The sequence below is a fragment of the Clarias gariepinus genome, chromosome 4 (assembly GCF_024256425.1).
Source record: "Clarias gariepinus isolate MV-2021 ecotype Netherlands chromosome 4, CGAR_prim_01v2, whole genome shotgun sequence".
NCBI classification, from domain to species: Eukaryota; Metazoa; Chordata; class Actinopteri; order Siluriformes; family Clariidae; genus Clarias; species Clarias gariepinus.
In genome coordinates this window covers 23,042,004-23,058,812 of record NC_071103.1, presented here as the reverse complement: position 1 = coordinate 23,058,812, position 16,809 = coordinate 23,042,004, and the positions used below count along the sequence as shown (strand labels likewise).

Genomic DNA, 16,809 nt, shown 5'->3' with positions numbered 1-16,809 from the left:
CAATACGTAAACACATGGGAAGTAGTGATTTAATCGTAATTCAGTGCAAGTCACTAGGAAGAAACATATCTACAGTATACCAGATAAATTGCTTGAAACTCACAGTATGCTGAAACAATTTCACAAAATTACAGACTTAATAATAGGTTCTTGTTAATATACATGAACAATTTCTTAACATTATAAATGATAACATTATATAGTAATACCATTTATACATATAAATGCATTTAAACATGTACATAACAATTACTTAAAAGTATATATCGCCTTGCACCTTCAGGGTCGAGGGTTTGAGTCCCGCGTCGGGTTTGTGCTTGGAGTTTTCATCTTTTTCCCGCGCTTGGTAGTATTTTTCGGGTTCTCTGGTTTCCTCCCACAGTGCTGATTAGGCTTATTGGCATTTCCAAAGTGCCCGTAGTGTGTGAATGAGCGTGTAAATGTGTGTATGTTTGTGCGCCCTGTGGATTGGCACCCTGTCCAGAGTGTACCCTGCTTCATGCCCTAAGTCTCTTGGGATAGGCTCTAGGCCCCCAGTGACTCTGTATAGAGGTAAGCAGTATAGATGATGAGTGAGTGAGTCAGAAAATCATATAGTGTTTTATGTACAGTTAAGTGGAAATACTTATATTAATTATAAACTGGTCTATTGTCAAAGACATGGTTTAAGAAAACCTTTGGTCTTCCAAATTTCATCATGATAAACATATCAAACTAATTCAGCATTACAAGTCACAAATTCAGAAATGAATTATATATATAACATAATTAAGCAAATTATTAGAAAAATAAATCAACTAAAAAATAAGAGAAACTGTACAAAAAATTTAAATTACCTTAAAACTTAAAAAAAAAAATTAATTAACCAGAGACAGCAGATTTTCTCTCCTGTTCCTGAGCTCTTTTATAAAAAGAGACATACCTTGTTAGATCTTTACTTTATGCAAGGTGATTCCTATTTTTCACATGTCAATTGGTCTCTCATCAAAATACTACACAGTGACCTGGCATTTTTTGAGAAAATACTTGTGCACTAAATTTCAGTTCAAGTGAGTGAGACAATAAGCAACATTTCAACTTTTCTTGTGTTTATATATGCTAATAGAAATTCATCCTGTTGTAAAACATCACATCCAGACATCATTTACAGCCTTATTTTTCTTAGCTGTTGTCGTCAATTATGTAAATCTTTTCATTGCTTGGTTTGTGCAAAATTGAGCAATGTTCAAATGTTTTGAATGTCTTCACTTGTATAATTGAATACATTCCAAAAATAGATAATCTACAATTCAAACACAATAATGCTGTGAGCACAGTTAATGATAAAATTAAGTGTTATTTTTCTATAAAAGAAAGTCTAGGCAAGAAACCTTGAAAAGAAGACACGGACTGTGACAATAACTCATAACGTGATTCTCTCAGCCTTGAAAAATCAGATAAGCAGTCCATAATAGGACTATCGTTAATATTAGCATCATAATCTTGAGTGGCTATGGGATAGCTGATTGGGTCATTTATGAAATGTGCTGGACCAAAAATGTACATTTGGGCAACCTTTTGAAAATAATTTTACACAGCATATATTAAGCCTATACCTAAGCTACTGTTGAAAGGGAACATCTGTTTTCCTTTATTTAAAGTCACTACTTGTGTGGCTTTAAGGTGGTAATGTATTATTACATTCACATTTTTTCAACTAATTTACAGAACAGAGGGTTGAGGGACCATCAGCGCCAGTTTGCCAATATACCAGGTAACTACTGTATTGTGACACCAGTGGTACCTGCTCAGAATTTACATGTACAGAACTCACCCAACCAATTCTAGGAGCATGCCTCATAACATAAATTATCATGATGTTATTTATCTTCTTGTTGATGTACATTTATAACCAAGAGGTGGTAATGGCAACCACCTTGTCCCTGTCTGTGGCACAGCAAGGCTTCCGGTTCCTGCTGAACTTCCTGACAGTTGAGAAGATAAACAGAATGTTTGAATTTAGGTCACAGTGACCCTTTTATCCAACTAGTATGTATTTATGTGCGTGAGTGCATTTGTGTGCGTCTGTGTGTATGTGCTTGCGTGTGTTTGTGTACGTATGTGTGTGCCAACCCAGCATCCATGCATCCATTGGTCCTTGTGTCCTAATCCTGCTTTTGCCTGTATGTTAATTGGGAGAGGAGAGGCTATTTTATGTTTATGATGTTTCATGTGCATATTCATAATCCAGAGCTGTCCATCCTCAACACATGTCCCAGCTCTGTTGCTGCCCTTGTCTACACAGTTAGGACCAGATGTATCAGAGGCCTCCTACGCATAGCTCAGTTTGCTTCTGGGGAAATTGGAAGTATGTCATTCTTCACTAAGCTTCCTTTAGACTGTCTGTATTGTGCCATCTGTCAAACTGTGTCATCCATAATGAATGTTATATTCACCATATTAAAGCAACACATCTTAGGAAAAAAATAAATTGCAGAGAACACTATGTCTAACATGCTCACTTTAGATAATGTTTCAAAATACAAGAACTGTACAAAAGGTTAGACCTATTTATTTATATAGCAAAATTATTTTTTTCTCCAAGTCTTAAATCAAAATTGAGATACATGAAAGTACATTACAATCAGTTTTGGTTGTTATTTTCCTGCTTTGTCACCCAGAATGCAATTAAAATGTAAGCAATCAGAGAAAAATTCCACAACACTTCCAAAGTTTCCAAATGAATGCATTTTTGCACGGAACAAGGGTTGTGGAATGTGCTTACATGCATCTCAATTTAGATTTAGGTCTTTAAAAAAAAAGAACTTTCCTTTTAAAGAGAACAAGTGAAGGATGAGAAGGTGTATAACATTAGACAAATTAACAGTGGAATAAAACACAAATAAAATTAAATAAAACAATAAATGTCATAATTAAAGACAAAACCCCTCATTAAAAAACCAGGAACAAACTGAACACATGTTACTACAGAGAATACTACAAACCTTGGGAGAATTAATAGATTTAATAGAACAGAAATGCATTTATAAAAAGGCTAAGGTTTTCAATAATCTCAGATCTGCTACAGAAAAGGCCTGGTTACCTGGAAAAATTAGTTCTTGAAGGTCTGGAGGCAAAAACCATACTGTGTAGAGACATTCGAGGCACCTCATGGACTTCATCTGCAAACGTTTGGACTTGAAAAAATTATTATCTTTTTAAATCATATTACATTTTTCCATAATACATACATTTTCAAAATATATTTCTCCAACCTACCCCTTTATTCTTGTAGACTGTCGATTCTATGGATAGGATGGTTTACATTATCGAACCATGTTGTTTTATTAGCGGTAGATGTTGATTGCTACATTAGCAAGATAGCACAAAGATAGAATCATCAAGTCATGAATTGCCTTTAATGTTTTTTTTTTTTTATCTTAAAACATCTATATGAAATGAGTAATATTTATCAGACAGTCCAAGACTGTCTAATTGTATAATTGACATTGAAGTTTGGAACAAAAGGCAGCGTATTCTTTCAGTGAATACTTGCATTACACTAAGACTGGATACTATAAGCATTGATTCACGTCAATGACACACTGTGTCCTTGTCATTCATAAACCATATCAGGACTAAGTATTGCAAGTTTCATACACAATTTTCCTGGATAGAGGTCAGGGACTGTGTTTGGGAAATAGTAGAAGACCTGATGTTAATCGAGACTGTCCATGCTGAAAGATAATTGATTAGAAATAATTGCAGAGCAAAATAAATAGGCATAGACACTCCCTGGTTGGCTGAATGAATGAATGTGTGCTATTACAGTGTGCTAGTTTGCGAGGTGGCAAGAGAAGAAAAGTGGGAATAATAGGTTACTGAACATAATGTACTTTACAATACCTGTAACATGAGAAAAGACTTTCCTTATTAAGTTTTCAGGAGAATGTAAAAGGTCAGCACATGTCCTAACATCCATATCTCACCCTCTGAAATCACCACCCAAATCTCCTTTACCTCTCCATCAGGCACTCTGGTGGGGCCATTAGCCATTTACGTTCCCTCTCATTAGAGCAAGAGTTTTACTTAAGCCATTGGACTCAGCAGTCTGTGGCCGTATCACACATTAAAATTTTAGTAGCTCCTGCAGAGGAACTGAGAGCCAATTGCCCTTTTTGGAGTATTGAGCATCTACTCACTCACTCTCTTTTTCTCTTACTTTCTCACCATTGTTCCTTTCCCATCTTCCATCTCTGTCCTCTATATCATACAGGCCCCTTTTTACTGGTCCCACACTCTTTTGCCCCTCTTCCTTTTGCTCATGCTCTCTCTCTCTCTCTCTCTCTTTCTCATTCCACTCCCACAAAAAGACTTTAATACAAAGCAGCTTAATTGGGATTTTTCTTGTGTCTAGTAATGACTAAAAAGGGGTATCTGTTCATTTCTTCACTTCTTTATCTTTAAATGGATGGAGAACAATTGCTTTGTTTTCTTTCTCCTTATCCCTTCGCTTTTATATCTCCTTCACAGCCGCCACTAACTCTGAAACCATTTGGTTGAAATCTGAAATTTGATCTAATCACTGTGATTTAACGGCCAAGTCTGTCATTATCCTCACAAGCTGATTAGGCCATACTTAAGTATTTGAGAATATGAGATTTATCAATGAGACCAAATGTTAAAATGACAGGCGCATTGAATAAGAAAAGCAGAATCAACTGAATTCTACCATATACTGTTATTTTGACTGAGAGTTATGTCTCCTGCAATGTTTTTACTTATAATTATTGTTTCTGTTTAAAAGGAAATTTCAAAATCACTTAACTTTTCCAACTTATTTTTTTAAATTGGAAAACATGCATTAGGATTTTATTAAGTAAGTAAGGTAAATCCTTCTGATGTGTAACTGGCGTGGCAGAACAGGATTCCTTTAACATCATGTACTATACAGAATATGGATGTAACGTTATTGCACAGCTCAGGAAGGTGAAGAAAGGGGGCACTTAAGGAGTGTGGGTGATCACATGATTCTGTGCTGGAGATTAAAAATGTTCTCTAGGGCCTGTTTCAATTCGTGAGTTTGAACAACCACAAGAAAGAAACTTGTGTCTGGTTGTTTTAGCACATGGTGTTTTGTACTGTAGCATCTACCAGAAGGAAGAAGTTCAAATAAAGATTATTTTGGCCAGTCTTCGTTTTTACAATGCCATTGTCATGGATTACAGAGAGAAATCATATTTCAAAAGGAAAAGCAATAGAAATGGCTTCAAGAGATCAGCTGTGAATATTACTCAGACACAGGATCAACATGGACTGCCTCTCAGTGTGAGCTGTATTTGAATGGAAATGGAACAGAGATTATTCAGGGTATTATTACAGTACATTAAATTAAGATCAGTAATTGATATTATTGGGAGAATTCCATGATTAGCAGGTGGTACTGTGTGTGTGTGTGTGTGTGTGTGTGTGTGTGTGTGTGTGTGTGTGTGTGTGTGTGTGTTTTGTTTTGTAAACTGGATAATATTCTAGTGATCTTTGGTTCACAAAACTTATCAATGTATCCTTAATATTTATTTGTAGTTTATTCCAGCTAAAGTAGAAATTTTTAATATCTGGTCAGATATGAACTTGAATGTTAATATATTCTTTATGTTGTTGCAAATGATGCATCCATCATGTAGTTCTCTGAGAGATTCTCTCTCTCTCTCTCGCTCTCTCTCTCTCTCTCTCTCTCTCTCTCTCTATGTATGTGTCCATGTGAGTCCGTCCTTTACTTGAGTAAACTCCCCTGGTCTACCTCCCTTCCCCCAAATTCCCCCATGTCACTCCCTTGGGGAGGGATAGTTGGCTGGGAGAGAACTGGCTGCTATGGCAACAAGAGCCCTCCCTTTCCCATGGGTCTCCTTAGCAACTGGTCGCTTGGTACTTCTGTTTAAGAGTGCCCTGTGTGCCAGGCTTGTGTATGCATGTATATGTTGAGTGTGTTGCAAGAGCTTGCTGCTCACCGGTGCATGACTTGGTCATCAGCTGCATGTGTGATCATGTCTGTGTACTGCTCCTTAAGCTTCTACGCATGCTTTATTTCTAAGGAGGTGATTTTGAAAGGAGTCAAGGCTGGCTGACCAAGTCATCGCAATAAATTCCATGTGCATATTCATAAGGGCTTGAGTTCATCTAGCTACCTGAGTCTTAGACCACAGATGGAAGGTGAATAAATGTGTGTAAATGTAGGGGATCCAAGCATCTGATTGCAACAGCATATTCCCCAGCTCTGAAACTGAAACAATTAAATCAGTGATTGTATAAATTTTGCATGCTGAACACATGTCTTGCAAATGAGTTTCCTGCTCTGGTGAAATTAAATTAAACCCAGAGAATGATCTGTATTAAAGTCTGATCAGAGGTGTGTGCTGACCTTTAGAATGTGGGAAATGAAATTCTTATGACTATGAATGAGATTATGATGAGAGAGAAGGAAAAAAGGCTGTCTGCATTTGTCCTATTGTTGCTTGTCCATTTTTTGTATATGGAAGATGAAGGTTGCAATATAATCAAATCTTTGCACATTGCCTGTGGGCTATTAAATATACCAACGTTACACACGCACACACGCACACAGAACTATGCACTGATGCTTACTTACAGCCTTTCCTTGTAAAATCCCGCAGTTAAAACCTGTTTAAAAATGTGCACGACTTAACAAGGTATATGGCAAGCACTGTGGAAAATGTGAGTCGAGTTCACAAAGAAGGTGTGTGGGCGTGTGTATGTGTGTGTGTGCACATGGTTGGAGCAATCAAGAGCTCCCACAGGTGTACCACTCCTGCACCTGTTGTGTGAATACTCTCTGGGGGGTAAAGGGAAGGTCTGGCGTGATCTGGCAGACCAGTGCTGGAAAATCTGCCCTCTTGCTGTGCTCGTGATGCACTCCCAGCTGCTTTTGACTGGGATGGAAGATGCGAGGATCCCAGGTTGCTCCTTGGCCTGTTCTACATATAAATCATGGCTTCTCTTGTGCTGGGTGGGGGATTTTCCGATCTCCTGTCCAGGTCTCAGATGCTCGGCTAAGCTGGCAATGCTATTTTTATCCTCCCTCCCACGCAGGCCTGTATCCACACCCAGCCATCCGCCATCCATCCAGCCTGCAGGAAACACAGCCTGGGCACTGCAATTATTACATAGCCAAGCAGGAATCACCCACCAACCCCATTACCCTCACAGCAGAATGGCTGTCAGTTTCTGGCCAAAGAGCTCTCAGACGTGCGCTTTCATTTCTACCTTTAAACACACCATATTTACATGGTTTTATGTGGGCATTGTGTTATTTCCTGATGCCATGATTGTATATACATATATTTGAGAGACCATTCCATTCATGCTCCACTATCCAAATATTAATACAGTATATAGCAAATTGTATACCGGTTTAGGCAGATTAGGTAAACTGTTTAATCTCTTGGTGATTAGATCCTTGTTTTACATATTTTGTCTGTGTATATTGTGTTCTAAATTAAACTGGGAAATTCTTTTCTTCTGTTACTGTGCTGACTGCAAGAGCTGAAGTCTGGATTTCTATGTTCCCTGTCAGAATCCCCCTCCCTGTGAGAAATGTGTGAACACATTTACCCCCCCAGTTTCCATTAATCTGTGTGCCTCTGCATTCTTTATTTTCCTTCAAAGGGACAAGCCCAGCCGTGACATCAATCATGGAATGTGAATATTTATCCACTGCTAATTTCCATCAATAGCCTAGAGACGAGCTTTGCTGACAAAACTCATTCCTGTGCTGAACAAAACCTTTCGCATCAAGTTGTCCCCCCCCACCCTCATCTTTGCTGGTACAAGAAAACATTTCACAGCAAATGGAGTTAATACACCCCCCCCCCCACACACACACACTCCTCTCTCTCTCTCTCTCTCTCTCTCTCTCTCTCTTTTTTTACACACACACACACACACACACACACAAACTTGGTGCTTATCAGCCTAATGGGGTGTATAGAGAGACAGTATGTAATGGCTGCTGACATATGAAATGGCTTAATAATGACTGGTTGAAGATCCCTGGTCTTGTCTGGCAGATGCTGCTCTGTGTGTTATGGTATAACATCTTTCTTTTGTGTGCTGAAGTTTTCTGAATTGGGTGAATGGTTTCGCGCCTTTGTTACATGCTTCATCTCATCCGGCTGTTCTTTTAGTTGTGATTATACACTCGGCAAGTTGGGCCTAAATAGTTTGACCTGTTTCATGGGCCCACTTGAGTTAACAGTGGGAGGTAGCAGACTGAAGCGGGAGGGAGCTGTATTTGTGGAAGGGAACTCCATTGTGCTACTTAGATGGTTCTCACAGTGGGCCCCAAGCTCTAACCTCACATTCCCATCCCATTTCTCATACAGCTGCCCTCTATGCCAGTCTGAAGGGGCTGAGTGCCTGTCTAAAAGCAATGGCATAGGAGAAGATGGCACACAGCCAATTTTGTGAACTGGGCTCTGTCACAGATCTCATGCAAAGTTTCATGCTGTCTGATAAAGTGGATGTGATCAATAGATTAATCTTGCCTCTGAATAAATACAACCTCCCAAATAGGTGACTTGATTTTCTTTCATACCATAGTCCTTATTTTTATGGGATAGATTTCACTGGACTTTCACAATATATATAATGATGAAGCCCTTCTGTATGTGGGTAAGATGTGAAACCTTTAAATAGGATAGTGGGCCTCCTTCAGTACAGCCATTAAAAAATCTGGATGTCATGTTGTATTCTGTTGATTATTTTGTGTTGACCCTGAGCTTCTTAAAAGATAGATTTCTTTGTCAAATTGGTTGAATCAGTTCTTAGTGTTGATGTTCTCATTTGGAATATTAGATGAAACTGAGTGGGGGTGTGGCATTGAGCAGGAATCGTTTTGAATAGGAGCACATAATGGGTGAAAGAAGAAGAAGAAGACAGGGAGAGATTAATTCTCTATTCTGATAATAGGTACAAAGCGTGGATTCTTGAAACAGGACGTCTGGACCTTTGGCTCTAAACATATGCATGCTCTTGGAAAAGCCCATTTAGTGCCAAGGCCACCTGTGCTTTGAAAAAAAAAAGTGTAAATTTGTCAGACTGGGAGGTTAGTAGGTCTTAAGCTCTTAATCTTGGGACAAAAGGACTTGGGTGAGGAGGTGTGGAGGTAGAAGCTGCATCACAAATAGAACTATCAGGATTGTGGTCGCTAATGAGAGCCAAGTTCAAACACTTTCAGAAAGGGGCAACTGGGCATGTTGGACTTTTTTTTTTATTTTTTTTTTTAAAAGAACAAGAGCTGTCCTTAAGTCTGTTTGTTTCCTGGCTGTTTTGTCAGGCATTGGTGTATACAGAATGGTGTGTGTATGTATGTATGCAGTTAATTAACAGCGTCTCGAAGTGTTTTATTGGTGGGAAAGAAGGTGAAGGCTCTGATTTTACTGCCCTTGACATAGGCACAGAGTATTGTTGTTACTTACACCTGCTCTTTAAGGATGTAAATTGTGTGGGGGCTTTTGTATAGAAGGATGAAACTGAATTATAAGTCTAGATTGATTTATTCTATACCTTTTACATTTAATAAATATACATGTTGAGTAGTGTTCAAGAACCTGTCTTTTTTCCTTCTGAAAATGTATTAAAATCTAAATGTGCATATCGGGGTGCAGATTTTAGTTTTTTTCTCTGCAATAGGTCATCCCCACAAAGGTAGTGGGGCATGCACCACCTTCATTCATGCCCTGACAGTGTGATTCACCTATGTGGGAGTGCCCATGAGTTAACTAGGATAAGACGGTGATTGTCTGGGATTATGTGGAATGGAGCAGGGATTAGTGCTGATTGCCAGTTTCTGTGGTGTGAAAGGTCTGGGATGCCCAAACAGCCCCTGACTCATCTTCTAATTCAGGTCCGTTCAGACCTACACAAAGAGAGAAATCAAAAAATGTTTATATTTTATATATATATATATACTCAGCAAAAGTACTGCTTGAAGTACTGCAGTGCATCTCCTCCTCATGGACTGCCTATTGCGGACAGTCTGAGCACTGATGGAGGGATTGTGTGTTCCTGGTGTGACTCGGGCAGTTGTTGTGGCCATCCTGTACCTGTCACGCAGGTGGGATATTCGGTTGTACCGATCCTGTGCAGGTGTTGTTACACGTGGTCTTAGGCGTCTCACAGTGCGGACATGGCAATTTATTGCCCTAGCCACATCAGCAGTCCTCATGCCTCCCTGCAGCATGCCTAATGCACGTTCACGCAGATGAGCAGGGACCCTGGGCATCTTTCTTTGGGTGTTTTTCACAGTCGGTAGACAAGTCTCTTTAGTGTCCTGCGTTTTTAGAACTGTGACCTTAAATGTCTTTCTGTAAGCTGTTAAGGTCTTAACGACCATTCCACAGGTGCATGTTAATTGATTGATTATGGTTAATTGAACATTCATGGAAAACATTGTTTAAACCCTTTACAATGAAGATCTGTAAAGTTATTTGGATTTTTACAACATTATTGTTGAAAGACACAGTCCTGAAAAAGGGACGTTTCTTTTTTGCTGATATTTTGCTGATACTGTGTGTGTGTGTGTGTATATATATATATATATATACATACATATATATATATATGTATATGTTTATCTTGTTGCTGATGTTCTAAGCATACTCCGCAAGTTCTACCACAGGCCTGGTATCTTGATGAAAGACTGTGGGGAGCTCAGCTGCAGCTTTAAAAAGCAACTCTTTTCTCCTCCTTGCTCTTAAGTAAACCCCACAACAGATTCATGCTTTATTTGGTGTTCACGTTTACCGTGTTACCATGGCTACTGTCATCAGTTGCAGGTGCTACCTTGAGGGGCCATTCTTTCGATCACCTGACAGCAGGAGATACTGATTATTTATTTATTTATTTATTCATTTATTCATTTATTGGGTTTTAGGGTGGGGGTCTTTATGTCCTTATGCATATTTTATTCAACCACGATCCTGGTAGTACATGACATACATACACGCACATGTTTTTTCAGAAAACAACACATAATTAAATCTGGAAGTTGATTCATGACAACTGATCTCCTTCCTAGGAAGAAGTCCAATTGACATGACTCAACTTCTGGATAACCTCACCTAGATGACTGGAAATCTTCACAGACAGATTATTAAATGTATTTTTTGGTTAAACACACTAAAAACGTTTAAGTGGCTTATCATCACAATGTGGGAAACATGCAGTTGGGTTGTTATAAAAGTTATTATGCATTAAGACTGACAGATTTGTATATGTTTATCATGTCTGCATAATTATGTACAAAATCATTCAGTATTTCCATATATAAAGTAAAAATTATTAAATAAATAACATTACAGAAGAATATATGCATGGCTGTAAAGAAAAAAAAAAGTACAAGACAAAATTGGTACAGCATATAATATGGTGCCTAAGACTTTTGCACAATACTGGATATGCATTGCCAAAATAAGTAACATTGACAAGACTCATTTGGAAAATTCCCGGGCTGGTTCATCTAGAGGACTAGTATAGGTCTTGCCCAATAACTACTTTTCTTTTATAAATAAAAATATTTCAGTCCATGCAAATAAATAACTGTTAATAAATGCACCACATTGATTTATTTGTGTACTGTAACTTGCTGCTAATAATGTGGATGCTACCTATAGATTAAAAAAAACAAAGGGCTAAATCAAATTTCATCTCAGCGTTGAACACGACTTGGGAAAGTGACTTCAGCATGTACATTCTTTTAATTGATGAGGCTTTGGTTTAAAAAGTAATACAATTGAATTCAAGCAGTCACTTCAATTTGACAGAGGTAGGCTCTCTGAGGCAGCCAATTTTTTAGAAAAGTAGGGAGAGGGTGAGATATGGAAAGCAGATTGAACAAGAGTGGGAGGCAGATTTGTCTGACTTTATTATTTGTATTCAACACTGGCTTAACCTAACACATCTACTTTCTCAGACTGGGAGAGGAGGTTGGCAATGGGCCAGGCTGGCACAGGCTTCAAATAAACCCCAAGCCAAGCACACTGAACCATGGATTAGCTGACATCCACACCAGTCTGAGGGAGGAATCCCCTAGTCACAGATAAAACACAGTCAATAAACAGAATACATGTCAGCCGGTCATCAATAGTTCCATTTCAAAGAAACTGAGCAATGAAGCCTTTGCAGCATGACTGCTTATTTGAAATTAGGGTTCAGATTGATTGAAAAATCATAACATTTCCATTAAGATGTGTAATAGTCTGTCCTTCCTTTTTTTTTGTCTTTTTTCTTACAGAACTCCATACGCCACAATCTGTCACTCCACACCCGCTTCATCCGGGTACAGAATGAAGGCACAGGAAAGAGCTCCTGGTGGATGCTGAACCCTGAAGGGAGTAAGTCTGGGAAAGCTCCACGGCGACGCGCAGTCTCCATGGACAACAGCACCAAGTACTTGAAGTGCAAAGGCCGTGTAAACCGCAAGAAAGTGGTAGGCAGAGCAGTGGTGGGGACAGGGGCACAGGGATTTCATGGCTCCCCTGAGCAGACTAGTCCATCAGGGAAGACAGTTAAGGGAGCAACAGGTGTTGGGGAGGAGTTTGAGGCATGGACTGATCTCCACTCTCGGACTAGCTCTGCAGCCTCAACACTGAGTCTGTCACCCATTATGGCAGAGGAGGAATTAGAAAACCCAGAGGAGGGTAGGTTGTCCTGCTCCACTTCCCCACACATCTACCCAAGTCCCTCCAGCACTTGTTCACCTGTGGCACATTGCCCACCAGTGGAAATGCCACAGTTAGCGGACCTCACAGGAGCCATCAGCTTGGAAGAAGGTTACCACCATCAACAGCCGCCATGCCACAAGCGCCCCTCCTACCATTACAGCAGTGGGTCAAAGGTTCAGGGCTCCTATAGTAGTCCAGCCTATGGACAAGCAGGCATGGGCATGCTGTGTCACCAAACACCATTGCAGACGATCCAGGAAAATAAGACCTCCAGCTTTTCTGGCAACATGCAGACTTACTCAGGCACAAATACCCTGCAGAGTCTACTAACTGGAGGTTCACAGTACAGTGCTAAAGACATAATGCTTGGTCAGGAGCATGAGCCCATGATTGGTCCTTCCAGCAGTAGGGTGAGCAACTGTCATAGCCATAAATCTGGCCACACCCACAGTGCCACACATGATCATAATCCTGCTCACAACCATACCAACACCCACAATCTCAACCAGTCACACAGCTCTGGCTCAAGCATAGCCAACAACCCCAATCACACCCACAGCATGAATCACAGCATGAGTCACAGCCTGGGCCAGAATCATCAGCCTCAAAGCCATGCTGTCCATGCTCAACCCATCAGTGGCCACATGCAGTCATACAACCATAAAGCTCCATACTTGTACAGTCCTCCATCCCATGCACACCTTCCTGCCTCAACTACACTGCCCCCAAACCCTGCTGGTATGCAGGGCATCTCTCAGGACTCTTGCCATCTAGCAACTGCACCACACCCTCATCCCCGCTACAGTGCCACATACCCAGGCCCACACCAGCAGGCAATGGTTGATGGACCATTCCACCAAGCTCAGGGAATGGTGGGAGGAGGCAGTTGTTACCAAGGTTACCACCACCCTCATCATGGCTACCCTCATGAGCGGCTACCAGCAGACCTGGATCTGGACATTTTCCATGGCAGCCTGGACTGTGATGTTGAGTCTGTTCTCCTTCATGATATGATGGACTCAACAGAGGAGATGGACTTTAATTTTGATTGCTCCTTGGCACAGGGGATGGGTGTCGGGATGGGCATGGGCATGAGCATGGGACTCACAGGCCCACAACAGAACCACAGTAACCAGAGTTGGGTGCCTGGCTAAGATGCCAAGTTTTCCTACAGACATTATAAGAGATCAAACTACCTTTAGGCCTGCATAGGGCAGAGCGCACCGCTTCCTATCCAGGGAGATGCACTGTGCGTGACAAAAGAATTTAAATGAAAAACCATAGTTAAAATTTCTCTAAAGTTCTGTCTTACTCTGCCTGCTCATCTGTTTTTTTTTTTCTAAAATAGCCCTCTGTTAGCCTCTTTCTGCTTAATGTTAACCCTTTCTTCTTGCCGAAAGAACCGTGATGACAATCTCAACTGTGTTACCCAACATTGCCTTCTTCTCCAGTTAAAACGAAATGCTTAAGCACTTTAACTGCGTAAAACAAATCCATTTCTTACTTTCACAACAATAAGCTAGCCCCTGAATGACAGGAGATGTAGCTGGCTGCTTCATACCCTTATAAAGCCAGTATACAGGCTTGCAAGTCCTAAATTTTCAACCAGTGAAAATTCTGATAGTTCCATTTCTGAACGACCTTCTATAGACATCACTTCTGTTGGAAGTGATGCCCCCCTTCCAAATTCTCTCAGTGAGAGATAATGTTAGAACTCACTCACCTTTTTTCTCACTGATAGCTTCAGCTCCCCTGCCAGCCCAGACTGGCCCATCATCCTTCATTGGCCCATTAACGGCTTGATTGAAATTCAGCGTCTTGTTTTTAATCTCCAAAGTGATGCTGCAGTGATGCATCATTATTGCAGATTGAATACACCCCCTCCCATCACTAGGCCGCTCTCCCCTCGCTCACATATGTTGAGTGATGGGCATGATTAACACAGTCATCCAGCACACAGTGAGGCAGTAGAACTGTCTGTTGTCCAAAACAGGACAGACACTTACACAGAAAAGAATTTTAATAGAAAGAGCAAGGCATTCATTTCTTATTCTTTTTATTTATAAAATTGGTAGAATCCCATGATGGCAGTTTGGTCTCTCTTGTGGGAAGTGTTGTATTGTAACTTAATGTGATGTTCAATTTTGAGGTGCTATGCGATAGACATACATAATTTTTTTTTAATTTTAATTTTATATGTCGATAATCAGAAATGAAAATGACAGAAATAAATAAATCAGGTAAACATCAACATAGCCTAGGATTTTTGCCTTATTTTGTGTTTTGAAAAAAAATGGAAAAAATGAAAATGGAAAAGGGCTTGCAGTTATTTGCAGCGGTGGCTGCATCAGTGAAAGAATCATTCTCTTTGTAAAGACCTCTCTTTCTCTCTCCTTGTGTGTGTGGTCTCTATAGCTGCAGCCCCATGCTCCTTATAAACTTGCTCCTTTTCCTCTTATGCACGGTTGTGCTCCATGAAACAGCCCGGAGGGAAATGGGGCACGTCATTATGGCAAAAGGTCAAGGATAACTTACTCCATCAACCCTTGCACTCAAATAAAGCTACTCAGTTGGCCTGTTTCTTGTGACGCTAATCCACAACCCAGTGGGATATCCTTAGTACAATTTTTGTTGTCATTTTTTAATATTTGCCCCAGTCCTCTGATATGTCAGACTGCACACTGCTTTCTCTGCTTTGCCCATTAACCATAATCTTGTGCAAGCTGTCACTTCAGTACCAGCCACCGTGACTCAACAGACATGCTTAAAAGAAGCTATGTTAATGCAGATATCAGAATAGAAAGCTCTAATATTAAATATTTAATATATAATAGCAGTCTTACAATGTTGTTGTATGGAAGCGAGGACTTACTACATGTGTCTCCTTCCTTCATTTTGTGTGTTTAAGAGATCACTGTTTCTTTACTGTTCATGACCTTTTATTTTGTATAAAATCTATATATTAAGAATATTGTACTATAAGTTTTTAAAGATGAAAAAGGATATTTCTTTCATTGTTTCTTTTTTAAGAGAATGTATCTCATCATTTGGTGACTGACAAATAAATGAAATCAAATGTTAATCATTCTGTACACATCTAGCATGTGATTTTATGCAGTTTTATATTATACTGTATAAGGCCATTATAAGGCAAATATAACACCTAGTGCATCACAGCCTGCACTGCATGGGGCTTAACAGGCAAAGAGTTCTTTGTTTTCTTGTACTTTAGATGTTATGGAGTAGCTTTTGACCTATTCACAAATGGATGAATAGTGTACAAAATAAATGTATTTTATGATAAACACTAACACTATAGAAAGCTATAGAACAAGGTTAGTACATAATCTACAGGATAATCAATGCAAATAATGCGTAATGTAACATGCAAGGAGGTCTTACATACAACTCTTCATGCTAGTTTAAAGTTGAATAACAGAATGTTAAAAATTAGGTCTGCATTATGTGGTACAGGTTGTATTGTGTACTAGTGCAGGTAGGTGGGGGTACGGGTGGAATGGAGGTGAGAGTCTAAGAGTCTAATAAGGCTTGTTATCGCCTCTGAAGCTGTAGGTTGGTCACAGCTGTCATAGTCCCATCTGAGGTGTTTTCACAGAGGGAGAGTGCTTCTCTGCACAGCCATACTGTCTGCCCCCTAGGGAGTCTCCCTCCTCCCACTCTGGTGGAGATGCACGCTTTTAATTGACTCAACTTCAGCACTACCTCACTGGGGAGAGAGTCAGAGAGAGAAAGAAAGCAAAAGTGTGCAGATGAATACAAAGACACTGGATTTTTTTTTTTTTTTTTTAGCAAAACAGTAGTTAGAAGAGAAGCACATAAGATTCTCCATGGATAGTCATATTTCTGGTTGGTATATTTAGGCTGCAAATTGAAGAGGTTTTAATACGCACCTGATAGTAGATGAGTTTACACTCCTGCCTAACACGACTGTTACCATTAAAGCGTGTACTGTACATGTCAGTGATCATTACCTCAACCGAATAAGCTTGGTGGAATGTTCTTTTTCCCTACTGTTAAAATTTGTTGTTATGATGAAAAAGGTATCATATCAGAGAGTGCTATCTTTACA

The 16,809-nt window shown here is 39.8% G+C and overlaps 1 protein-coding gene across 1 annotated transcript in view; it reads left to right on the top strand.

The window, feature by feature from the left end:
- Positions 1 to 15,620, top strand: part of foxo6a (forkhead box O6 a) — a 31,679-nt gene extending 16,059 nt beyond the window's left edge. Inside the window, exon 2 of the mRNA XM_053494852.1 lies at positions 12,290 to 15,620. Coding sequence (XP_053350827.1) covers positions 12,290 to 13,873 — 1,584 coding nt within the window. The 3' untranslated portion in view covers positions 13,874 to 15,620. The remainder of the gene's footprint in view (positions 1 to 12,289) is intronic.
- Positions 15,621 to 16,809: the final 1,189 nt, after the last annotated feature.